The sequence below is a fragment of the Acanthochromis polyacanthus genome, chromosome 18 (genome assembly GCF_021347895.1).
Source record: "Acanthochromis polyacanthus isolate Apoly-LR-REF ecotype Palm Island chromosome 18, KAUST_Apoly_ChrSc, whole genome shotgun sequence".
In the NCBI taxonomy this organism is placed as follows: domain Eukaryota; kingdom Metazoa; phylum Chordata; class Actinopteri; family Pomacentridae; genus Acanthochromis; species Acanthochromis polyacanthus.
Genome location: NC_067130.1, coordinates 11263990 through 11291425, shown reverse-complemented (window position 1 = coordinate 11291425; position 27436 = coordinate 11263990). Strand labels below are relative to the sequence as shown.

Sequence of the window (27436 nt, the reverse complement as noted above, 5' to 3'; positions counted from 1 at the left end):
TGAGCAGAGTGTAGTTCTGCACTGTTTTGAGGAAAAGAGTTTTAGAAATAATCATTATTCCCTTATTTACTGGGACATCTGGTCATTCTGATAGTTTAGATTTTGCAGGTCAAGAATTAGAGATATTAGTTTCTGAGATACTTGCAGTCTGCATGTAATTTGAATCATGTTTGTGTTGCTCGAAGCATTTAAAAAAATCAAGATCTCACTGTTCTGTTTTCATGGGAACTCATTTATTATCGTATTTTAAGCCAATGCCATGGTAGGTTTAACAGCTCTGGATTATCCAGTTCAACAAGGGCACTGTTTATGGAGGCTTTAATGCTGTGGCCATCAGAAACAATTCACTTCACCTACACTGTGAGGATTCAGAAGAAAAAAAAATCTCAGATTGGTGTCAGAATCAGAAACTGTAAAACAGTCTGTCTGCTGGACACCATATCAGTAAATGAGGAGAACGTTTTTCAAAGGCGCCCTCTGGTGAAAATTAAGGTTTTTACCTAGATAACGTGTCCAAATGGTGGTGTTTATATGCTGGAGCCAACGCCATGCCTGTCTTCTTGGAGGATGGGGCTTTTCCTCTTAACTCCTTTTCAGAATTGGGGTGCATTCCAATATCCATGGCACCATCCTGCAAAATGTGCAGGAAGAAGATTTAAATATATGTCAAATGTAGTACATATGCGGTCAGATTTTATAGTTTGCAAGCCGGTGTACTGCATGTGCTTTAAGGGCAGCTGTAATACACATAGCTGGTTTTTGGTTTGAGCATCCATCCACCAATCATCAATACACCGTTTAATCCTCATTAGGGTTGCAAGGGGATGGAGTCTATCTCAGCTGATTTAGAGTGAAGGCAGAGGACAACGCAGACAGGCCGCCAGTCCATCGCAGGGCTACATATGCAGACAATCACACTCACAGTCACACCTATGGACAATTTTGAATAAGCCAGAGTACCTGGCGAAAACCCACACATGCAAAGGAAGAACATGTAAACTCCATGCAGAAAGATCCCAGGCCCAGACCACGACACAAACTGGAGCTCTTCTAGCTGCAAGGCAACAGCGCTAACCACTGCAGCCCCGGTTTAAACATGCATATCTAAATGGCATCCTGTTATTGTGTGGCATGTAGTCGTCTTACAGTGGTTTAATAGTCCCAGGTGACCTGGTGTGCTTGAGCTGCAGAGCGTGGTGCAGAAATGAGAGAATATAGAGGCAGAGACTTGCAAGATCCATAACTTCTCGAGGAAATTTTAAGTCATTTCACAGCAGAAATTAACTATTATCAGAGAAAATAACTTCTAAATCTGCAATCTAATACAAAGAAATGACTTTTTAGGGATTTAATGATTTAGATTACCCAAACCTGTAAAGTTTTGGAGGGAAACTGTGACGACATTGTGTGTAAACGCTGCATGTACCATAAGCTGAAATACAACACTGGTTACTGCTGTGGCACAGACAACAACAGAGATTCTACACATTCACGGTTTTATTGCCAACAGTCATACAGAATAATGATAAACCCATACAACCAAAAGATTAAATCTGTAAACATCATTTGGACTTCTTGTTTCTATGTTTTTATTTCTTTTTAAGTTATTTTATTTCTTTTTTTTTACTATACCTGTCCCAAAATAGTGAGTTTCTGTGATTTTTCCCCTCTGACAAAGATTTATATTTAGAATCTGGAAATGATACATTTATAATATATAATAGAGAGGGAGGGAGGGAAAGAGACAGAGATAGAGAGAGAAAACAGTAGTCTCAAGCAGCAACACGCAGCAGGGCGAAACACAACCTCTAGTGAACAGGCATGCCCCATCGAAGATCAGCTATTGCACTTTGAAGGGAGAGAGAAAGAGAAATAAAACACCATTTGTACAAATAAAAGGCACATTTTCATCAACAGAAATCTGGAAAGACACCGTGTTCTTATTTGTGTCCCGGTATGTTTGGTTGGAGAATTTTCTTTACGTCTGATCGTCACGTGATCCGATAGCTTCAAGTATGGAGTCGTTTGCACATTTGGCCAAAGTGATTCTACAAATTTATTCCTCAGAAATGAAGACTCAAAAGACTTTTTTGAAATTAGCGTGGTGCTTTTTGAAAAATTTAGCGCGCTATTCCTTCTCCCGAGATATTACATTTGATGAAATTTCGTCACAAATACTCAGACAACGTAAAAGTAAATGTCGGAAAACTCCTCAGTGACTCTTTGTGCCTGTTTTCTTCTCACTTTTCTTTTTGAAAATAATTCCTCTCTCCTCTAATGAATCCTGAGAAGCAAACCAGGATATGGGACACGAGGAATCAAGAAAAGTCAAAGTGGATGTAGTGGATATTTACTAGAATGATCCCAATACTGCTCACTTTTTGCTAAATGTGTGTTGTTGTGAGATGCATGTACTGTACACTCCCTCTTGCAGCAAAACACAGGCACGTTATATTACATTGCATCTGTCTTGTCAAACTCATTGAACACATGCTGATTTTGGTTCAATTGAAGTGGTCCAGTGCATATCAAATACAATGCCCCATTCATTTGGTATCCATCAGAGTCCTGACAATAGTAAGGATGAGAGCATTTTTTTTAAAAGGCTGTTTTTCTAGAACTGCTGTGTACTATTTCTATAAGCCATTTCAAAATGTGGATTCCTTCTCTACAAAAACAGTCTGTATAATTTAAATACTTAACTGTTCAGAGGAACGATTGTGTGCAGTGGACTGTAAAATGAAACGATGCTTGATTTACCCTCAGCTGTAGCACTTTAATCCTCCTGTTGTCCTCATTTACAGGCACCAAAACATATTGTTTCCTTGTCTGAAAAAAATCCAAAAATTCAGCAAAAAAAAATCCACAAATTTCTGAAAATTTGCAAAACCTTCAGGAAGAAAATTCCAATAATTCCTTAAAAGTTTCCCTTAAAAGTTTTATTTAAAAAAAAAATCACCCAAATTTGGCAAGAAAGTTCTTGTAAACATTTTCAAAAAATGAGTAAAAATCTTCCAAAAAATCCTAAAAAATATCTAAAGTGATTACATAAATATCAGTAAAACTTCTAATATTTTCTTTAAGAACTTTCACAAAAAAAAATCAACCAAAATCCAGTGAAATTTGCTGGATTTTGGTTGATTATTTTTAAGAATGTTCATAAGAAACATTTTAACATTTCTTTTTTTCCACCCAAAAAAGTTCAAAGACTTCCAAAAATGTTGAAAATGTGAACATCAGAAGTTTCACTGTGAAAATAGATCTTTTTCCCCACATTTTAACCTTAAAACGGGTCAATTCTGACCAGCAGGACAACACGAGGGTGAAAGCAACACACAGCGACATTCTCCTTCCCTGCTAAGAAAACAACAGAACGGAAGTGACTGACAGGTAGAAAAGCGTTTCTATGATGACATCTAGTGGCGAGACAGTCGCTCTGCCATTAGATGTCATCACAATCAAATAAAAATCCATCTATCATCAGTAACTGAACGTGATCTAACATTTAACATTCTGGATTGAGTGCACACAGTGTGAACACGTTTGTCAGATTCAAAAAGTGTAAATTACGTCTCAACACATTGGTAATCGGTGCAACTGACACAGACGATCTAAGTGGTCAGACTTCTTGATTGTGCTATTCATTTGTGATCCTTCAAAAATAATAAACTTTTAAAAGTTCATCTATAAAGAAAGAAGATGAAAATGTTAATTAAGAACGTGAGAATATCCATTGTGTGACTCAAGCCCCGAAACTAATCACCGACAACACACCTAAACGAATTCAGAGAAAACCAATTCAGAAATCATCACTGGTTGAAAAGCATAAATATTTTACAGTGTCAGCATACACAAGCACCTCTTTCAAATAAAGGGGTATCAAGGTCTACGAACATGGCCACAAGAACAGTTGATTTTAAGTCATGCGACTGCAGTGACACAAGAAAATACTTCATAAAAAAGTTGATCTTTAAAGCCATTGACAGCACTATGAAGGGCGTCTGTTTGCACCCCAACACTTTGTGACAACTGCAAAGCAAAACACATTCAGTTCTAATCTCCAATAAAAGCAGGTTTCATATAGTGACTAATTGAGTAAGCTGTCACACTATTGGTGAGATTAAAGGACATTTTTTTCTAATGTAACTCATTATAAACAGCATTTCTGTTTCCTCAACATCTTAGCCAACAGTTCCTGTAGAAATGTGGTTGTGCTTGACAGACAAAACTAAAATTTTAGATTTTTATTCTAAAATACTCTTGTTAACACCTCTTTGAGGTTTGATTTGCACTTCATCTAAACTACAAGAACAATTGTCTTTTTTTTAATCTTTTAAAACACCAAATCAAGATATTATGTCCAAATGCACCTATGTCTTCTCAAAAATATAGCATTTCAGTCATCACAACAAAATAATAACAGTTCTATAAATAATTATTTATCTTAAACAAATCTTCCAGTGGCTCCACTGAAGTAACCGCAGGTCAGTTTTCCTAAAAACTCTGTCAGCACAAAGAGCCTTGAGGCATCTTCTTCTCATGTTTCATCTTCAACTCCCAGGATGGGAGACCGATAACAGCTTCCTGTTTCCCATCAGGCTTTGCAAGCATCACTGTTTCCTTCCAACAGGCTGTAGGAGACACAGTTCACTCCCGGCTGACACGATCGGCAGATTGTTGTCACGGTGATGCCCAATAAGGTGGCTAATGCTGTCAAATACATGATCTTTTGTCCGTACCTTTGAAAAGAGGAACAGGGATATTAAAAGTTAGTTTTGGTCTGATAACAATTGAGTCTTTTTGACTTGCACAATGGAAAATGTGTCTTTTTATGCATTCACAAATCAGTCTTTTTTATCTAGAGGATCTCCCTGAAACACGGTCTTCATGCCCTTTTACGCTGCTCTTACCGTTCCCTCAGGGTCCACCAGCAGCAGGTGTTTGGCAAGTCCATTGTGCATGCCCGTCAGTACGTAGGACCCTGGGTTGGTAGTGCTCTTACGGACGAGGAAATCCCCGTCGTCTCTCAGCAGTTTCTCAGCGTCGCGGCGGCTCATTTTGCCGTGGTACCACGTCTGGCCCTCCAGCTCCTCCTGCGCCCGGAAGGCCAGCGAGCGCACAAGAAGCGGGCTTGAGTTGTCCACAGATGCCGCCTTGTGGAGACCCGACATCTGTGACTGGACCTGCCCCTGGGAGGGAGGCTGAGACTGGGACTGAATGGCATCCTCGAAGGGCTCTGGCATGGGTGATGGCAGTGCCACAATGATTCATTAGAAGGAGAACAGTAAGTACAGCACGTTAAAATGATCACTATGGCTGTCCATTAATTCTTTAGCTTGAGAAAAATTTATTTGTATTTCCACAAGAAGGCAGAGATTGTTAATGTCAGAAAAATAATGTGCATCTAGTTGCCTCTTCTATTCATCCTATTCTCATTCATTTCCTACATTAAGAGACACATTACAGAGAGAGCAAAAGTCATGGTGTCATGTCTGAGCTAGCCTCATGTAGTATTTCTTTTGTCTGTCTTTCTCAGAAACAGACACATTTTGCTGGGGTTTACTCAAAATGTTATATATTTTATATATGTTATACACACCTTAGAATCTACAGCAGTACTTGTATTTAAATTCTGAGACCTTTGTGACCTTAAAGTTAAATGACATTTTCCTTGTGAGCACACAATAACTACAGTTTCCGATATCATTCATCAGCTCTGTAGGAACCAGACGCCTTCATAATATTCACCATAACTCTCTTCTAAGGTCATTTTCACAAATTCTTAGATTAAACCTGCAGTGCAGAGCTGTTGTCTCCCCCATCTGGAAGTGACAGTAATTACACAAACACTGCTGACTCATGATTATGACAAATATTTCACCGTTTATCACTTTTTAGGCTGCAATCCTTTCTCTGAATGCCTAGTTTTCTTAAATGGTGAATCAGAAACTTCTTTCTGAAGCTGTAACCTATTCCATCTCCATGTGGGAATTTCGCTACAGAACCACATGTAAGCTTCTGCATACTGCAAAAAAAAGAAAAGGAGATTTACCTGGCACTTATTGGCCTTCCCAGCACTGTGGGAAATAGGTTGGTAAGGGATTGAATCTAAGTCTCACACTCTAACAGTGCAGCACCTTAACCCTCGTGTCGTCCTGCGGGTCAAAATTGACCCGTTTTAAGATATGAAATGTCCATCCATTCTCTATACACCGCTTTATCCTCACTAGGGTCGCGAGGGGGGTGCTGGAGTCTATCCCAGCTGACTCGGGCGAAGGCAGGGGACACCCTGGACAGGTCGCCAGTCTGTCGCAGGGCTACATATACAGACAAACAATCACACTCACACCTACGGGCAATTTAGAGTAATCAATTAACCTCAGGATATTTTTGGACTGTGGGAGGAAGCCGGAGTACCCGGAAAAAACCCATGCATGCACAGGGAGAACATGCAAACTCCATACGGAAAGATCCCAGGCACAAGCCGGGATTTGAACCGGGGATCTTCTTGCTGTAAGGCAAAAGTGCTAACCACTGCCTCACTGTGCAGCCCAAAATGAAATGTGGAAAAAAAAATATTTTCACAGTGAAACTTCTGATGTCCACATTTTTAACATTTTTGGGAAATCTTTGAACATTTTTGGAGAAAAGAAATGTTAAAAATGTTTCTTTAAGAACATTCACAAAAAATCAACCAAAATCCAGTGAATTTTTAAAGATATATATGTAATCACTTTAGATATTTTTAGGATTTCTTTGGAAGATTTTTACTCATTTTTTGAAAATATTTGCAAGAATTTTCTTGCCAAATTTGGGGGCTTTTTAAAAAAAACTTTAAGGGAGTATTTTTAAGGAATTATTGGAATTTTCTTCCTGAAGGTTTTGCAAATTTTCAAAAATTTGGGGAATTTTTTTGCTGAATTTTTTTCAGACAAGGTAGCAATATTTTTTGGTGCCTGTGAATGAGGACAACAAGAGGGTTAAAGTAAATGTGTAAGAATAATTTCTTCATATGTCCTAACTTTCTTTACCTCTACTTATATTTTATGTCATATATTTTGGCCACTGATGTAATGATATGAAGACGTCACAGTGTTGTAAGTATGATGGTTTCATTCACTGCTTTATCCTCTGTCGATATATTTCCTTTATGAGCATGTATGTTGTTATTCTGTCCCATTTATTTGGGTTGCCAGTGGCCCTTGGTGCACACAGGACTTGGAAGTAAACAAAAACTGTTTAAATTTTACAAAGAAAGACCTGAACTATTATTCAGACCCTAGGACATAAGACAGCAGACTGCAGTCATCAGAAAAAAATCTACTTTTGAGTACTACATCACCATTGGAAAAAGCAGTAGCACTGGTTTTGTTATTAGAGACATTCAGTAAAATATGACTGTACAGTTAGAAATTTCTTAACTGTATCTCCCACGCCTGACATGTAATTTGTACCATGACTTCCTCTGCATGGTTGCACACATATTCATGTAAACGATCTTCCATGTCTAATAATAGCAAAGCTGAGGTCGAAGTTGAAAGGAGGAAGGAGTAAACCTAAACACCGACATTAACGCTGTCCTCCTTTTGTCTTCACACCGACAAAAAGCTATTATAACGCCACACCAAAGTCACTGGGAAACAAAAGGTAGGAAACCTCTATAATTAAGGAATCCCATTTTAAAGTCATCCTGCAGTGTTAAAATGAAAGCAAGGTGCAGATTCTGTTCAAGTACTTGGTGTTGTTTTAACAGGTGAATCTTAACCCTCTCAACTGCAAAATCCCATCGGCAGGTTTGAAAAGCATCTTATATTAACCCTCGTGTTGTACTGCCGATCAAAATTGACTCGTTTTAAAGTCTGAAAATGTGACAAAAAATATAGATTTTCACAGTGAAACTTCTGATGTCCACATTTTCAACATTTCTGGGAAATCTTTGAACATTTTTTAATGGAAAAAATAAATATTAAAAATGTTTCTTAAGAACATTCACAAAAAAATCAACCAAAATCCAGCGAATTTCGCTGGATTTTGGTTGATTTTTTTTGTGAATGTTCTTAAAGAAAGTATTATAAGTTTTACTGATATATATGGAATCACTTTGGGTATTTTTAGGATTTTTTTACTCATTTTTTGAAAATATTTACAAGAATTTTCTTGCCAAATTTGGGTGATTTTCAAAAATAAAACTTTTACAGGAAACTTAAAATTATTACATCTATCAGGCTAGAAACTGCCTAACCCTAACTGAAAGAATTTGATTTTAGCTTTCCAATATCTGTGAAGTGCAGTTCTGTCGGTAAATTTTGCCAAATCACTCTAAAAATTGTGATATTTCATCGAAATCACCTCACCCTACATGTCTCATTCATACATTTTAAAACAGATTACGTGAAAAGCAAAAAAAACTTTGTTCCTTCCGCAAATGAAAAGTAAGATTGGCTGAGCTGTGACCAAAAATCATAATACAAATTCAGACTTTTTGGCTGAACTGCAGGCTGTGTTTACACAGAGCAGATAGCAGACAAGTATGAAAAAATATTAGAAACAGAAAATACTTGGTACGGTATGTAGATTTTTGCAGTACTTAAAACACATGTCGGCACTTGGACAAACGTCATACATTTCGATTCTTGGATTGCTTTTTTTTTTTTCATTTTTTGTAAAATGCATAATCAAAGAAAGTCAACTTTCATGTGGGCTATATGTGGGACATTATAATGCAGTGAAATGTGGCAAGTGGCGAGTTCAGAGGGTCAAATTCAGTCTGCCTGCAATTCATGATAGAAACACAATAGATTGAATAAAATGTGCTCATATTCATACTTATTAAAATCAATGACTGCTTTCAAATCCAGTATAAGTCAGCCAAGCCTTACTCATGTCAAACAGGTCCTTCTGTGGGCTCTCCTTGGCGGCGGCCGCCATGCCCTTTGTCACGTTTTCCGCCTCTGCCTGGAGCGCTGCGAGCACCTGGGCGTCAATCTGCTGCGTGTTCACATACGTGGGCATCTCTCCGCTTTTCGGTGCCTGACTTTTACTCTCTGGCAGACTGTTTATATCAAATGATCCTAAACATGAGAAAGGAGAAACAATCACAGTCACACCGCTGAAATGAGAAACGTCTGCTGAATCAATTCTCACATGCGGTGGACTGAACGGGTTTTCTCACCCTGTTGCATGAAGAAGGCCCTCCTGTCATCGCCCCAGTTTTCACAATGCCGCCCCTGGTAATAAGTCTGATCCACTGATCCTGGACCCATCTGTTGGCAGCCAGAAAAACAGTGAGATATTCATGAATTACAAAACGAAGATCAGATTGAAAAATAACCGAACATATATTATGAAAACTCTAAAATTGACGGGTGGAAAATTTTTGTAGATCTGTGATTTTAGCAGAATTTCAAAAACTTCAAACTTCCATCTGCCACCTGTTTTCTGTTAATCTGACAGCCATCTGTGTGAGCCATGTATACAGTCATGCAATTAATACGACAACCACGGTGACACATATGCATGTGAGTGGAGTCATTTTCCAGCATCAGTCAGACAGTCAAGTGTATCCTATTTGTATAATTAAAATTATCATTAAAAAGTATAGCACAGCAATCCCTCGGTAATAAGATAAAAATAATGCTGTTGAATATTATCATGTAATGTCATATAATGTCTCACAATGTGCAATAAGTACCTTTGCAAACAAGTATTTTATTGATTGTTGTGTTTTTTTAATCTATTTATGCTAATATCTGCACTGATAATGTGCTTTAGTGTGATTTATTTCGGGGTTCTTGTTTTTTTTAACTGCTGCTACATAATTTTTTGACTCATGTACAAGAATTCCAATGTACCTGTACTGTGATGTCCCTGTGCAAATGGCAAAAACTTCTATTCTATTGTATTATATTCTATTCAGTCTGTATATCTTGGTTTATGAACAGTCATTACGAACACAAACCAAACCTCAACTAATATTCAAAAATAATGTAAGATGTTTTCCTTTGGTCCAGACAAAATTAACCACACAAGTGAGAAAGTCGACATTATTCTTCTCATGTGTCCGAGATAAATCCAGATAAACCGAGTTGTACCTGGCATCCATCTGTTGCTGCATTCTGATTCGTCAGCCGGGTGTCGATGAAGCCTCCAGGGGGAGGCATCTTGCCGGGGATGTTGTTGTAGTAAGGATGCTCTGCTGACTCCTCCTCTTCCTCTGTCCACGGCAACTCCTCCATGTTTAATACCCTAAGAAGAAAGGACACATTGATCAAAATGCGGCATTGCACTATTATAATTATTGTTTTTATTATAATCATTTCCATCTATATGTTTGCTATCAGCTCCCCACCTGTCATGTGTGGAGGACAGCTTGCTTGAGGGACACTGCAGGTACTGCTGGAAGCGAAGGTCAAAGGCCTGGCCGATGGTGCTGATGACGTCCTGGGCGAGTCCATCAGAGCACTCCAGGATGTGACATGCTGACAAGCATCAGAGCAACAAATGTTTGTTAGCATGTTGCCTAGGAGACAATCTATAGAGCATTAGTAAAAGAAAATGCTCACCTCTTCTGTTAACAGGGTCCTTTGCTACATAGGCAACATAATCTGTTGTCTCCTAAAACAAAAGGTGCATTTTGTAAAATTATACTTGAATCACACAAATAGTATATAGTTACATAACACAGTAAAGACAGATAAATATCTTTATGAAGCCTCTGGATAACAGTGTACAGCATGCCAGACAGTGATGAAGCCTATTTTCATTACATTATATACGTATGGTCCACAATATGTTGTCATCATCTATTCTGCTGCGCTGCAAATAAAACATTCCTTTAAGGTTGAAAATCAGTTTTTCTTGTGTTATGTGGATGTTATAAACTTGGAAGCGTAAAGTAAAAACTGTTTCGATATGAAGATGTTTCTAAAGGCCTCAGTCCTTAGTGTTAGCCAGGCGTGAACTAACCGTGACGTCTCCCGTTGGTTTCAACGCCGAGAAAATGAAGCCTGGATTTTGCTACTTCCTGGTCGCCGTTTTGGATTTTTTAGAGCCGGTGACATAAAAAGCTTCATCAAACAGGCTGAACCGGAGAGCAACTCGGGGCAGGATTGGCTGAGAACTCTCTTATCCCGCCCACATTTTACTGCAGAGGCTTCTGTTGCTGTCTATCAAGTATAGCCACGCCCCCTGGCTCCGCCAACTTTAACGATTTATTTAAAATTCAGTATTGATTTATTTTAAGATCGGCCACCTGAGCTCTCATTTTGACCATGAAAACTAACGGGGAAAAAAATCCTGAGCTGTAGAAAATCAGTCTGTCAAATTTTATTTTTTCCACAAATGAATTCGGGTCTATGGAGCAAAAGCTTTTTGGAGCCAACCCTAGTGGACGGCGTGATATTGCAAGTTTTTGACACTTCCGGGTTGGCTTCAATTCTGGAGCCAGATGCTACGTCCACTTTATATACAGTCTATGGTGTTAGCATATTGTGCAGCTAATGTGGCTAACGTTACCTTTATCTTTGATCATACATCCACAGGTCAGAGCTCTGTGGAAACTGTAACGCTGAGGGACTTTCAGAGATGATAGAAACTTTAAGACTAATTTGAAACCAATAAACAAGAACTGGGTGAGTTACTATGTTTCCATGTTGAATCTTGTGCCTCACTGCAACCTAAACTCACCAGTATTAGCTTCCCTCCTGCTCTCTGTGCTCACATATGCTGCATTTTAATACCATCAAAATGACGAATAAAGCGGTCGTCATTTGTATAACTTTTTGTTTCTGTAGTCAGACAGTGGAATAAGTATGAAAAAGTGAGTAAAACATAGCCCATTAGGACTGCATGTTAATGTTAATCAGCAGTCACTTTAGAGCCATTTCCAAGCTGCTGCTCTACACCGCTAAACTACTGCTTTTACAACCATGTCATCTGACAAACTTTAGTTGAAAATAGCAGTTCTGTGAATAATTGTATTAATAAACAATACAATAAATCACTCACTCATCATTTAACCAACTTTGCTGTTCATATTATACGATTTTTTACATTATAGGACGATTCTTTGGGTTACTTACAGGGTCTCCACCTGATGCAAAGGAGATGGACTGCATGTGATGGTTGGCTATGATCTGTCAGGAAGAAAGGAACGATGAATTAACCATGTGCTTCTGCATACAAAAACATTTAGTCATTATATCTGTCTACACAGTTTAAAGTGTGTATCAGAATTGGGTTAAATTCAATCACATATGCTCCGCTTTCAACTGTCCTTTTATTAGATAAACCTCAAAGAAACACCCAAAACCTAAAATAATGTTTCCTTTAGTGCAGCAGCCTACATGGGGAAACAAATCTCCTCCTTTTCTAAATTAAGAGTGATGAGAAAAACTGTCCAGCCTGACTGATAGCAGAAATGGACAAAAACAGTTTGCACGTAGACTAAAGGAGGACGAAATCAACAGTGTTTGTGTTGTGGCTATTAGTGCTTCTCGTTTTGGACAACTTCATTAAATAATCCCAACGCGATGCACGTTTTCTGCTGTCCACTTTCTGCAGTGGCCAGTCAATTGTCAAACAGCTGTCAGTTCAGATGCTCAGATATACGTTGAGTTTCTTGAGTTCTGTGTCATTATATCAGTCTAATCTGAGTATCTGCCTCTGTGCTGTTCATGCTTTCACTGATTGTTAGTGATATCAAGTCTTTTAGTTTGTACAGGTGTTTCCTTGTCATCAGTTGGTGGCCATTTCTCTGTTAAGCTTCCCTGCTATCTGGGCACATTTTAGTGCAGAATTTTCTCCTTGTATTAAGATACTATAAGTATTTTGCACTCTGTTTGCACAATTACATTGTAAAATGATAAAAGCTTGGCTCGGATTTGAAGGAAATTGCAACATGCTTATTGTTTCTCATAGATTTGGTACATTTTACTTGGAATTTGAGGACAGAAGTGTTCAAATTCTTTAAAGAGAAGATATGTGGTTTGGGAGAGGAGTGAAGGAAGTCATCTATTTTAAACTGGAACAACAAACTCTGAACAGAGGAATGGGTCTATGGCATCACTTATCAGGTAGTTACAATGCAGTCTTAAGATCTCAACCCAGAAAGTTTCACCATCAATAACACTTTTTGAGTCATCCCTGATCTCTGAGCAAGTGAATCTTGGATTAATTAATGGGCCTTTAGCCATGTGACTGAACTGACAACATATATCTGACAGATGAGCGATAAAATGCAATCAAGAACCATAAAACCAACTCTATTTTTTCCTCATCCACATGATCTGGATGATTGACAATCTACAGAAACATTTATTCTAAAATATTTCCTTTGAATCTTCACACTGTTAACATCTTGTTAAATGTTTATCTGAGACATGCTAGCACTTCTCACATGAAAATGCTTTTGCTAGAATTCAATCAGAATTGCATTTTAGAGTTTTTCCCCCACGCCAAGACACATCAGCATGTTTCTTTATGTTCATCTAAGAGTACTAGTAAGGAATACTATTGAATTGTACATGAGAATAGAAGGCCTTGTTAGCATTCAAATTGCAACATGTTTGTTTTGTTGCTCTTTCAGGATGGTGGCCTGCAGTGGTTCTGTTGTTCTTGGGGGTTCTAATATGCACCTTGCCAATACTTATTAAGCAGTAATTTTGAACTGGGGGTTAGCTTTTTGTGAAATAAGTTTCAATGAGATCTCCCTCAAATATCAGAGTCTTTTCAGTGAAATCTGACAGTAAAGGTACTTGTTAAAAATGGCCTCTTACGTCACATGTTCCTCTGACTCAGGAAGCTCAGATCTATTGTATAGAGTGGATACTGGGAGATCCTCTGAATATATTATGGTAGCAGTATGAACAGTATCATTCATTTTATCACATGCTCAGTAATTGTTGCAACTGACCTGTTTGCAGTCGGGCGTCATCAGGTTGAGACTACTGGTGGAGATATTCAGGTTGATTGACATACCAGCAAACTGCAGATTACTTTTCCCCAAAATGCTGGACAAAGCTTTGGATGGTGGCTGCGAGGATCAGAGGAAGACACAGCAAGACACAAATGAAACAGCACTGGAAACAGCCTGTGCAAAAGTAACAAAAACACCAGCACCTTGCCAGCAGACCTCCACAGTATCTATTTCCCCAGCACTCTGACTTACTGGAATATCTACTGGTTTGCCAGCAGGATGCCGAGGGGGAAAAGCTAGTTGTTTCCCACTGTTTCCAAATGTTTATGCTGAACTTAGATAACAATCTGAAAGCTGATGGCCCTTTAATCATTAAACTCTCAAATAAGACTTTCTGAATTGTAGAACCATGACTTCAACTCTCTGACACTAAAGTCCCAAATCTTTATGGACACACCACCACCATGGGTAGAAGCAGTTCTGTACTGTAGCACACAGTTATAATGCCAAAAATCATTAAAAAATAGAGTATTTTTTATTTAACAAAAAATGTTAAAGAATCTAATCAACAAGTACAACATTTGTCAAAGTGCCCACAAGTGTTATCAATATTGTGGCAAAAAATAGTGAATATATGTGCTAGAGTTAATTTACTGATAACATATTTAATTTGTCTTTATTTATATGGACTTCAACCAAAAACTCCACAATTTTTAGGTCACATGACTGCTGGTCATGGCTTCATGACTGTGCCAGGAGCACAGAATTTTTAGCACAAGATGCGATTTTTTTGGCAATTTTTTAAATGAGATATGTAGAATAAAGGGATTTTTATGAAATACCAGTTGTAAGCTTAGACTTTGTTAAGCTGTTTGATGGAGCAGTACGGTGCAGATTATTTACTCAAGAACCGCTGGAAAGGTGGAAAAACAAACAATTTCCATGTACAGTTTCTGGCTGATGGTTGTGGAGTTTTTAAAAGATAAACACCTTTTAAACACACTGGTGGGTTTTCGGAGTTCGACGGGTTAAAGAATACTGTTCATTCATTATTCACTGATGCAATTTCACCACGACTGGATGAATACAGCGGCAGCATCGTTGTTCATTACACAAAACATGTGCTTCTCCTGCACTAAAATTCAGCCGGTTGTGCTGCCATTAAAAAAAAACAACTATCCAGAACATAGTGAGGATTTTTCATCATAAAAAGAACAGCAACATAACCGCTAAATGCATTGTTCTTTAGGTGGATTTATTTACAGTGAAACTGATATTAATATTTGTACTGATTATAGCATGGGCCTCATAAATGATATCTAGTATTTGGCCTGTGGAGTGTTGGACATTTTAAGAACGGCTGAAGAAGAGAGGATTCAAGAGGGCCGATAAAATTAGCCAAACCCATTCAAAATTCTCAGTATGAGGTTGATGTCATCGCAGTGTGTTTGTCGCACAGCCAAAATAACATTATCTTATATCTTACATCTATTCCGAGAAAGTCGTCTGCGCTGATTCCGTGTTATATACTCTTCCCTGACATTTGAACAAGCTCTAGAGAGCAGAGTAATGCTTCATTTCACACCCCACATTAAGACACAGTCTCCTCACACACCATGTGAACACACACACTAGCTCAGCCTCCTGATCACAGATATTGTGCACTACATGAGTCACTAAGCACTGTGTGCGGTGTGCAATGCATCGTGGGCTGGAGCTACACCCACGCACATACAGTCCCATACCTCTTCATCTCTTCTCAGCCTCTCTCTCCCCTAAGTACAATCTCTCTCTCATCATTTCTTCCTCTCTCCCTGTCTCCATTTTCCCTCTCTTTTTACATAAAGGAAGGAAGAGAGAAAAAAAACATACAGAGGGAGTGCTATATATAAACCGTGGAAGGGTAAATGAATATCTAATGCTGTTTCCTCTTTTTCCATCTACTGTACATTTCACCAACATTCATTTTTCAGGTCTTGCAGTGCGGGCATCACTTTTCCCATGATCACTCCATCGTTTCATCCCTCAATCTTTTTTCCTTTCGGTCCATCCATGTACCTTTCTCTTTCGCAGTGCTCCTTTGGTCCCTGGAACAGCCTCACACACCAGGCTGATGGCTTCCCTAGAGGGAGGGCGAGACAGGAGGATGAAGCCAAGATGGTGACCACAGACAGACACAGAATCACAGTCATTTTGGCATTAAGTTGGGCTATATTTACAGTCACTAATCATGACTAAATTCTTTAAAAAAAAAATGCATTTTGTCATCTTGAGGAGAAGTAACAGAGTCAGGCACAACAGAACTTTCAGCTAAAAAGCTAACGTCAGCAGGGTGGGTGGTTAAGGTGGTAGATCGGGATGCCCACTAATCGCAAGGTTAGCGGTTCAAGCTAATGCTCGATGGCAGGGAAGCACCTAGTACGGCAGCTCTGCAACCGTTGGTGTGTGAGTGTGGGAATAAGGAAGACATTGTAAAGCGCTTTGTAGAATAAAGGTGGTATGTCAATGGTTTTCTTTACTGATTGAGAAAACAAATCTCTCGTTTCTATTGTTATGGTTAGAAAAGAGCTAAATCTAGCCAACTGTAGATTGAGTTAATCCACACCCGTGTCAGGCGTGACTTTTTAAGGACGATGATCAGTTAGCATTACCATTAAAAGGCACTCCATTGACCAGTGACCAAAAAAAGCCACTTTAAAATGCAGATTAAATTTGCGATTAATTGACATGTTAACATGCTAAAAAGTAACTCCATTTCAGCTCAAACCACATCTGTGAATACTGCCTTAGCAGAACTGTTAGCATGACTGTAAACTTTTGTTTCTGATCTGAGAATTGATGCAACCTTATCGATTTAAAACATTGACTGGATGGAAGTCCATGTTGGTTCCAAATTTTTAATACTAGACTTGAGATGTGTTATTGCCATGTTTTAATTTCATCTCAATATACGTTAAGCTTTCCTTTAGTTATGAGAATCATTTATTTTATTTACTCATTTATGTTTTGTGTGGGATAAAAAAGGGTGCACTGGAATGGCTATACTCATTTGTTTGAATTCTGTGGATGTTCAAAAATGACTTATTCACAATAAATACAAGATAAACACATAAATAAACAATTAAACACTCAAAAAATGTTAGATACAATATGGCTGAACTATTAACAAAAGAATGCATCTCTTAAAAAACATATTACATGCCATACATTACAGAGAAAAATCTATTTTATCCACATCCGCCATCACTGCGCTGGGATTGTTACGTAAAAGACAATATGTGGATTAAATCGTAGCTAAAGATAGAGCTGCTTTGATGCAAAAAGTCAAACTCCCCTCTGAGACAAATCGAATATTGGTTTCATGACAGTTCCAGAAATGTTACTGTCTTTCTAGGTGGATAAATCCCACACAGCTGTAGGTTCTTTAAAAAAATGAGAGGTCTAATAATAGAGGAACACCTTCTCTCTTTCTTTTGCTATCTTTCTCTTTTTTAGAAAGAAACATATACACACAGTGACAGAGAGAGCGAGTGCAGGCCTACTGCTGTGTGGCCTTGCGAGCTGAAGTTACTGACTTCAGGAAGTCAAGCAGAAAAGTGAACATGACACAAACCGATTCACTGCTGGCCTTTGGCTTGCTGCACACTGGTCAATGATTTCAGAGATACTCGTGGAGTCACAGAAAACTCCATGCAAACAAATTGCAACAAGAGGCAGGCATAATGTAAATTCAAGTGGAGGCAAAGTCATATCACATTTGTTTTTGTTTATCTGTGCAAAAGCATGGCAGAAAGTAACCATTTTCTTCACAAATATTTGGTATATTATATTTGCTGAGAGGCTGCCATTCAGCAGCTGGAATGATTATTTTTAATGTTAATTAGCCTGTCGGTTATTTTAAAAATGAATCGATTAGTTGTTTGGTATGTCAGAAAATACAGAAAATGTAATTCTTTGTTTCCCAAAGATGACATCCTCAAATGTCCTGTTTTGTCCAGAACCAAAATAAATTCAGTTTATTATCGTAGACGAATAAAGAAAGCAGAAAGTATTTAATTTTCAAAAGATTCAATCTGAAAAGTTCGACGTTGATAATTAAAATGCTGGCAATTAATTAAATAATTCACAACTAACTGATTAATCATTGCAGCTCTCAGCTCTGCAAATATCCGCTGCTCTTCTTGTTTGACATTGTTTTTCTGTTTCCTTCGCTGTTTTGGGGGGGATTTTTTCTGTTCACAAGGTTTTTTTTTTGTCTTTTTCTACCCGGACACACTATTGAGTCATTGTCAGTCTCTGAGTCACTATCATTATTGTGTGTCTGTGTCAATAGACAAGAAGGCATACAGAGACACAACTAGGAGCTCGGCAGAACTGAGCCTCACACAATCAAGATGTTCAGTAATTTAGAAACCCAACAAGCAAAATTAGTCTCAGATTTGTTTATGTTAAATACATTATTTGGTATCATGTCTAAAATAGTCACATTAATTTGTTGCTTATAATGGTAATAGCTGTAATGTTACTGTTAGCATGAGATGTATTATTAATCTAAGCAAGTGAGCTATCTTGATGTCTAGCATGTTGTCTGATGGTGAAAATCAGAAAGAGAAATAATTTTAGGTTTGATTATTGCCAAAGATTTTCTAGTTAAGAGGTGCAGGTCAAAAGTTATGACTTTGATATTTCAATTCAAGACATAAAAATAATGCAAAATCAGCAGCGATGTTTAGCTTGCAGCAGCAAAGAATTCCAAGTAGCTAGTGCTACAGCAAGCTAATATAGCATACTGTCTTTAGTGTAACCCAAAGACAGCTCGTCAGCCTTTTAGACAGATGGTAACACATGTTTTCACTGCAGGATAGCACTAATGCTTTTGCTGTAGGTGATATCATGCATATTTTAGCAAAAATTTAACATTAGTGAGGCAACGGTTTTGAAAATCATTGATGCGGGGCAGCGTCTTCCTTCAAAACTCCAGCTCTTGCATTTTCCCACCTTATTATCATTTAAAGCAAAATATTAGGAACGCTCTTAAATATAATGTGATGGACAACAGTACAACTTCGTCACCTCTATGATCTTAACAATGAACATACAGTAGAATCAGCACTTTTTTAAAAGCATCAACAAAAATTCCAAATGTAGAGGATTTGCAAGGATAGGTGTTTCTAATGAAGGGACTGGCCTACACAGTATATTTATTTTCAGAGAATATAATTACTTTGAATACAGTTTAAACACTCGTCACTGAATGCCCGAATGTTGAAGAGGTAACTTTTATGCAACTGAATCCACACATAACATATTTACATCTGCAATGTTATAAATGGATAAAGCATAACCAAAAGGGAAGTATTTGGGTTTTTTTTCCATTAAATACACAAGAAAATTTATGTGCTTGAGTGACTGTTGAAAAATCCCTACCTGGTTTTGACATAAACTGGCATTTCTTTGAGGTTTTGTCTTAGTATTGAACAAATGATAATGAAAAATAACTAGAACTTCAAATACAATAACATTCAATAACTTTTATCTCATCAAAGGTGTGTGTGTGTTATTTTTGGTTGGTCTCAAAAGCCTTAAAATCGAGCGACTTCTGGTTAGAAAACTACATTGTCTGTGAACATACCTTGTTATTTGTGACCTCGTGGTAAAATCCAGAGATCTCATCGACCGAAGGACTTCTATACAGCCCAGATACTGCAAAGCAAGAATGAAAAATCTGTATTATAGAAACAAAGATTATACATCATTATTTACATGGTATCACATTGGATTCCTTTGTCTTACCACTCCAACCTTACTAAAAATAACTGCTGTCCTTCAGTGTAGACCAAATCACGACACACACAACATCAACTTATTATTAGACAGAAAGGGTTCTAAAAGGGAAAAAGCTTTAGCAAAAAAAAAAGCAAGCTTTGTTTAACATCTGACATGACAGCTGTTTAAAGTTGTGCACATGAATGATTCGCAACTTCTTGGGAACTACTTATTTGTTAGGCGATATTATGATGATTTTCTGAAATCTTTGTCAGTGTCAATGCTTTCTCCCTCTTTTGACCTGCACTCTTAATTCAACTTTACATGTCTCTCTAATCTTATTTAGATTCTCATAATTAAAATTAGAGTTAATGGTGAAAATGCTGAAAATTATATTGGGGTCAAGGTATATGTTGCCCAATAAAGGCTGAAATGAAAACTTGTTTTTACAGAAGATATACTGACCAAGATTCTTTCAATAGCTTGCAAACTGTGTCATTATATGTTGTATGGAGCGTACTGCGACTCCATTGTTTCATAGCAGAACATGCCTCTTACTTCGTCTTCATAGTAAGTTGCTAATTTGCTTGCAAAATCGCAAAACATTGCTGGAAAGTTAGTAACCGAGACCCCATCATTTTCTCTATTCAGCATATTTCTAGCACATAAATATGTATAAAAACAATATTGGCTGGAATATTGACATTACAATTTCTCATTCCCTAAAATCTGTATCAGCCCAAACAGTCCAGCATCGGTCAAGCTCTCTAAAAAATGTTACCCTGCCAAGAGACACTGTTCACTTTCTGATTATATTCCAATAATCGTTGCTGTCCCAGGGTGTGTCTGAGTGAGTCAAAGTGTTTAATATTAAGTCTGTACAGAATACACTAAGTGCAAATTTGTCTAATAACCATTACACTGATCTTATAAATTGGGACTAAAGTGACTGAACATTAAATTGGTAGTCTGAGTTGTACTTCTTTTCCCTCACCTCCATCTGTTCATGCAGGTGTGAACCAGAGTTGCAAGCAGACCTAAAATGTGTCACAATAGAAGTTGTGTTTTCATAATCTTGCTAACATCGGATTTTTCTACACTATAAAGCACAAAAGTAATTCAGGGGATCGATCTATTCCCACCACCTCATTAAATGCATACTTACAAAATAAAAAATATCTAACTTACTGATTTAGATAAATCTTAAAAGTTACAAACATTATTTTAACAGAATGGGTTGACAGTAATGTTAGCAACTGCATCAGTTTAATATTATGTGTAACTTTAATTGAAATTTCTGCATGAGTTGATTTAAGACTAAATTCAAGTTGTTGTAATTTAACAAAACTGGCTCGATAACTTACTTTTTCTGGATTTTCAGGATTGAATATGTGGTACTACTGCTCATAGTTTATGCTAGTTATGTTTAGCAGTGAATCCTACCCTTGAGTTTAGCAAACTAGAGAATAAAATGAAGAAGCTACATTTGACAAATCTGCTCAGCCACAGAGAGCTTTTTGTGTTTACTTATAATTCCTGTGGCAATTTAAATTTGTGTTTTTCATTTTGTTCTTAAGATTTGAATATTGTGGGCTCAAATACAAAAGAATTCCAGCAATTTAGCTGTTGATTTAAATTTGAATTCCCCAAAAGCTACTACATAAACAAAAACAGGAAAAAGGCAAAAACTTGCCGAAGAAACTCTAAATGAAACAAGTAAAGCTTTTTTATGCTTGCCAACTTGATAATAATTATAGCAACTAAGTTCATAATGTAAAAAATTCTTTTAAATAATGTGATTTGTCGGTTTAACACAATTTCAACAGAAATTGTTTGTTCTTCTGAGCCCAAACATGATTTTTTAGAGTTTAGTTCATGGTTTAAAATAGAGAAATCTACTTAGACAAGGAGTTCACATTGCCAAATTCTGACACAAAGGTGACATAAAAACTTAGAAAACAACCCAGTTGATGTTTATTCACAATAAAATGTGATGTAAAAAGAATGCTACTACGGCATGTGAAGCGACTCCTCCTGTGCCATCAGTAGCAGCACAGCTACTCACATTACAACACCTCCTCTGATTAATACTGCAGACCAGGAACATTTTGTGCTGACGAGTTCCTATCGTTATGAGAATCACATTCATAATCTAGCTGTAAACAAAACAGGCATCCAGACACACTCACACTCCTCTTCATACAAGCACTGACTTATTAGAATAATACATTTCACATTATGACTCCTTGTCTCTCCAGCGAGCATTTTGCAAGCTCTGAAAAACAAGTTCGATTTTTGTCTACATGACGTTGGCAAATTTGTAATGTTAACTATTTTTAGAACAATGAGTTTGGAGTGTACAATTCAGCAGGGACAAAAATATATCAAACGGTTCTAAAATTGGTGGAGACCTATTCTGAGCACGACATGGACAGCGTCCGTCTCTCATGCTGTGCGATAAACACGCGCATGATTCACAACGTAAAATTGAACCTCAGATCAATTATGAAAATCTATGTGAGGCCAGCTCTAAAGAGCCCATTAATGACCCAGTAAACAACACAACTTGTAAGTGATCGCATTTACAGCTACATCAGAGCAAAGGCTTTCTGAAACATCAAGTTATGTATTACGCTGGCTGCAGTTTTGTTTGCTGCTTGTGCACATGAATCTAAAAATGCTTGTTTTTAGATCATTTAGTTAGAGATATCACAGAACTTGCAGCAGTGAGCACCACACTGTGCTACTGTAGCTAGATTGCTGTGATGTGTAGAGGCAGAATCATCATGTACTGTACACCATGCAGTTCTGTGCAGTCTAGACAGCACAGTTCAGGTCTAAAAGATAACACACTTGGTTAACAAATGGATGGAATAACATTAACCCTCCTGTTGTCCTCATTTACAGGCACCAAAAAATATTGTTTCTTCGTCTGAAAAAAAAAATCCAAAAATTCAGCAAAATAAAAAAATCCCCAAATTTCTGAAAATTTGCAAAACCATCAGGAAGAAATTCCAATAATTCCTTCAAAGTTTCTGTTCAAGGTTGCATTTTTTTTAAAAATCCCCCAAATTTGGCAAGAAAATTCTTGTAAATATTTTCAAAAAATGAGTAAAAATCTTCCAAAAAAAATCCTTAAAATATCTAAAGTGATTACATAAATATCAGTGACATTTCTAATATTTTCTTAAGGAACATTCACAAAAAAAATCAACCAAAATCCAGTGAAAAATGTTCAAAGATTTCCCAAAAATGTTAAAAATGTGGACATCAGAAGTTTCACTGTGAAAATATTCTTTCCCCCACATTTTCAAACTTCAAAACGGGTCAATTTTGACCCGCAGAACAACACGAGGGTTAAATTCAACTAGTTGATCAACAGAAAATGAATTGCAAACTGTTGTGATCAAAGAAAACACGCTAAACATTTACGGGCTTCTGTAATGTGAAGATGTGGTGTTTTGCTGTTATAAACACAGAAATCACTGCTAATGTTGCTCTGTATCTCCTATGTGTCAATGAGAAAATGTTTGCTAACAAGTTCAGCTTTATAGAGTAATTGTGAAGTGGGCCAGAAATCAGCTATTGTAGACTGAGGACGTCAATTAGTTTTAGAAATCTGACTTGGAGCATAAAATACAGATGCTCTGCACCACCTGGAAACACAAAGTCTTGCAAAATGGCTTGACCTATAATCTCCATTAAAACAAACAAACAACTGAAATAGTGGCAAAACTTCCTGTTTTACACGCTGGGGGGATAAAATAATAACAGTTAGAGAACAAAGAAAGAACAACAAAATCTGGTGTGAATGTACAATTGCACAAGCATATACAGTAGCTACCATGGGTTAAAAGTGTGATTGTAAACAGTGTCACTGTCAGTCAATGTCCCTTTAGAGTAATGGTGCATGATGTGCGAGGAGTGACCACATGACGCTAATTAAAAGTGCTGTGAGCAGAACACCACATTGAGCTCGATACACGCTGGACTCAAACCACAGGAAAAGCTGGGGGTGAGGGAGCACAGAGCGGACCCATTTCCCCTCTCACAGTGTGGATGCTTTCAGCAGCATTGACTGGACAAATAAGCACTCTCTGCCTTAATGCAGTTAATGGAATGTCATGCTGGTCACAGATACTGTAGGCTTTGTTCAGGCGAGTTGTAGTAGGTGTCATATGATGGCAATCATACTGTGTAACTTGATTTGGAATATAACACATTTCAACTGGCGAGGCTGTTCTGCGTGTTCATTCTATCCAAAAAACTGCATTTTGCTTTTTGTTTAATGTGCTGCACAAATAAAAGAAAGACTGAAAAAAATGTATCCTCAGTCAAATCAACAGTTTACTGTTATTTTGTGCTTTCAGTGAAAATGGTTTCTTCCATTTTTTTTTTCATTCATTTCACACCTCGAAGAGCCAGGGCTCAGCATCATCACTCCTTATGCTAGTGACTCATTGCCGGAATGGTGACATTCACAGCTCCTGTAGTTGTGCGCCAACTTGTCCTCCTTTAAATGATGTATGATGGCTGAACAACATTAACAAAAAAACACAGGTGTGACGAAACAAACATGCACTGGATGTCGTTTTTCATTCAACCGTTCCACTATCTGCGAGCTAAACCAGTCATAGAGCTCATAGAGGTGCACAATGTACAGAAATAACACATCACCATGGTTACAAAAGCATAACGCTGTGGTTCCACATACACAAGACAGACACAAATGCAGTGGAAAATGTAATGTTTACAGTGTGTTTAAACCGACACTGATAATTCCTGTTTTTTGCCATCAGAGGTTTTTCCTCTGTTTTTTCTCACTGTTGACCTTCTCCATTTCCTGAATTATTCAATGTCTATTTTCTGGTTGCTGCTCCTTCGCTCAGCCTTCTGCTCTAGCCAACCTACATACACCCACTCAAGGGCATGTTGTGATGTGCAAGTGAAACTCCATTATCTCTCTTTTATCACCCCTTGCAGGTAGCTAAACTCAAGTCATTGAAAGAAAATAGAGAATGGGTAACGAGAGAGGGGGATTACAAAGACCAAAATGAGACAAGGGGGGACAGTAATTCCACCAACCTTCACTATGTATGTCACTCCTGGACCAGAGATCTTCTCGTTTGAGTGTAGCCATCCTCTGGAGGGTTTGCTCACCAGTCCACCACCTCCACCTGAATTCCAGTCCTCTCCACTGGCCTGGAGCTCATCCAGCCTGCTCTTCTTGCTCATGCTAACAGCTGGCTCCAGCTGCGAGCAGGGGCTTGAATGGGAGGCCAAACTGCACAAAGAGCCGCCCACACCAGAGGCTGCTGCCGCCGCTGCTGTCGCTGCGCTGGGGCTCTGGCCACTGGAGCTGCCCGAGCCTGATCCCCCACCCCCCTGCAGCTTAGACACAGCCAGGTCCTTGACTGCCGAGGGCAGACCCTTGATGCCGAGCAAGCTGCCTGAGTTGCTGAATTTCAGGCTGGACACCTTGTTGATGAGGGTACAGAGGGTGGTGCCTCCATCTTCCAGGTGGTCAGAGCCGTGGCTGGTGGGGGTGCTGGAGGAAGTGGTGGTGGAGGAGGGCTGAACCTCAGTCGGAGGTGTATAAGATGTCTCGGCTGCAGACTGGGGGGTGGCCGAGACCTTGGGGTTCATGGACAGGCCGTGGAGAAGCTCATCGACGGATGTTACTGACTCATTCCTGAAGCGGTTGTATTTGGTACGGTGAAGCATACCCTTCTCTCTCTTGCTCTCTCCCCTCTCTCCACCAACCAACACGCACAGCCTGCCTCGTTCACAAGTGTGCTGGCAGACGTGGCCGAGCCGTGCTGATTATCCTCTCTTGTAACATAGCAGCAACGGTACAGGCAGCAAAACGCCTTTTAGAAATCACAGGCCACCTGACTGTAATTTTCTCTATTGAGGTTACAGTGGTGGTTGTGTTGAGCTGCTGCTGCTGCTGCTGTCGCCAAAGTCCAATCTGCTGTCAGTGAAATCCAGAGCTGCAATCCAATCCGTCAGAGAGAAATATACAGACACAATCCATGGATACACAACACTGAAGCAGAGGAAGAAGAGGATAAAAGGCTGCCAGTGTTGTGGTGCACCTTTTTTGGTTTCCAGCGGTGATGCTGCTGCTGTTGCTGCTGCTGTTGAATTCTAGCCTCAAAATCCAAAAAGTAAGAGAACAGAAAAAGGTCTGTGTTGTTGATGATCACGGACACTGCGAGGGAAGAGCAAATACTCTGCTGACTGCTGCCTGCCGGCTCAGAGCTAAAGCATGACTCACTGATCTGAGAAAACCTTCTCAACAAAAGGCTTGCTGAACACTGCAAATCACTTCCTGTTGGAGGGAGAAAAAAACCTCCCACTTACAGCACACTAGAGCCAATCAATTTTTAAATTCTCCAGTCTCATATTTATTTACCATAACTCTTCTCCCCTTATTTGTTTTTCAGAGAAAAGGAAATGAAGAATGAGAGGTAGCTCGATTATCTAGCTTACTGAAATACGTATTCATAACAATTCACTTGAAATCATGTTTTAAACAATTAATGTCAAAAATCGATGATCTGATACAAGCTGCGATCAAGAGATGACACACTAGAAACTAATCACAGAGTTGCCAATAAATAAAGTAAAATAAGTACTGAAAACTAACATTAATATAAACTGACAGCTACAATTAAAGTGACTGCCAAAATCTTGTGCAACAAACAATACAGATTTCTTTAATTTAAGGATAAAACCTTGAGTTAAATGGATAATTAAGATTTACCTTAAATGGCTGTAAAAGAAACCTCCCTTAATCTTCGAAAGAAACAATACAGTAACATTCTAGCATGAACGGGAATATGTAACATTATTACCATACTGGTAATGATCATTTATAAACGCTGCAGAACATGAGCAGGCATCACTCTTGTACCACAGGTTTGTACCGTCCAAAATCTACGACCAGTTAACGCACTTGTTGTTTCTCCATGAAATTCTTAGAAATAAGCATTAATTACAGAAAAGAATAAAGCATTTTTTTCCCATTTTTAACAAAAAAAAAAACAGCTGTTTGGATACAATGTGTCTAACATGTAGCACTAATTCTGTATAAGTATTCTGCAGCAAAGGAATAAAATATTCAGTTCCACAACTAGGAAGCAGATACGGATTCACAGTCAGTCTAAAATCTCCAGCAATTGGTCCAGGTTGAACTACATGAATGATACAAGTCAAAAAACACACATAAGGAACGACATGTTTCTCAGGCAGATGAGTCAATGAAACAAGCAAAAGGATAACAGAAAAAGCTCAAGAGTCTCCTTGAAACCAGCAGCAATGAAGCATCTCTGTCTCCCCGATAGCGGAAAGCACACATTCATATAAAATGTCCTCAGGAGCATCTAGCAAAGCCGAGAGACTGACACTCATTCATAAGCAGCTTCCGCTCTCACTGTGCTGCAGATTTCGCACTGCAGTCCCTCCCAATATCTCTCTTTCCTGCCTGGCAAAAGAAAAAAAAAAAAAAAAAAAAGACCGCACGTCTGCCTTCTCTCCTCAGAAACAAAGGCAAACACAACAGAAGAGGCAGCCCCTCGCAAATCAACAGAGGAGGCAAAAAGACAAAGGAGGAAAGAGCGGAGGGCAAAAAAAGCATGCAATATTTAGTCTTTTATGTGAATGAAATAGCAGGCTGGCATACCAGTGTTTCTGTGAATGGAAGCAAGGCCTTTCTGCCTCTGCAAGGCAATCCCTAGGGATGGCATGGTC

General features: G+C 38.4%; 1 protein-coding gene across 1 annotated transcript; it reads right to left on the bottom strand.

The window, feature by feature from the left end:
- Positions 1-1479: 1479 nt before the first annotated feature.
- Positions 1480-27436, bottom strand: shc3 (SHC (Src homology 2 domain containing) transforming protein 3). Its single transcript, XM_022203686.2, has 12 exons — positions 24767-27436; positions 19548-19618; positions 15974-16037; positions 13913-14032; positions 12081-12134; positions 10563-10614; positions 10349-10478; positions 10092-10245; positions 9173-9263; positions 8880-9071; positions 4911-5236; positions 1480-4739 (listed from the first exon to the last, which is right to left on the bottom strand). The coding sequence occupies exons 1-12, from the start codon at positions 25403-25405 to the stop codon at positions 4611-4613; spliced, it is 2022 nt and encodes a 673-aa protein (XP_022059378.1). The 5' UTR covers positions 25406-27436; the 3' UTR covers positions 1480-4610.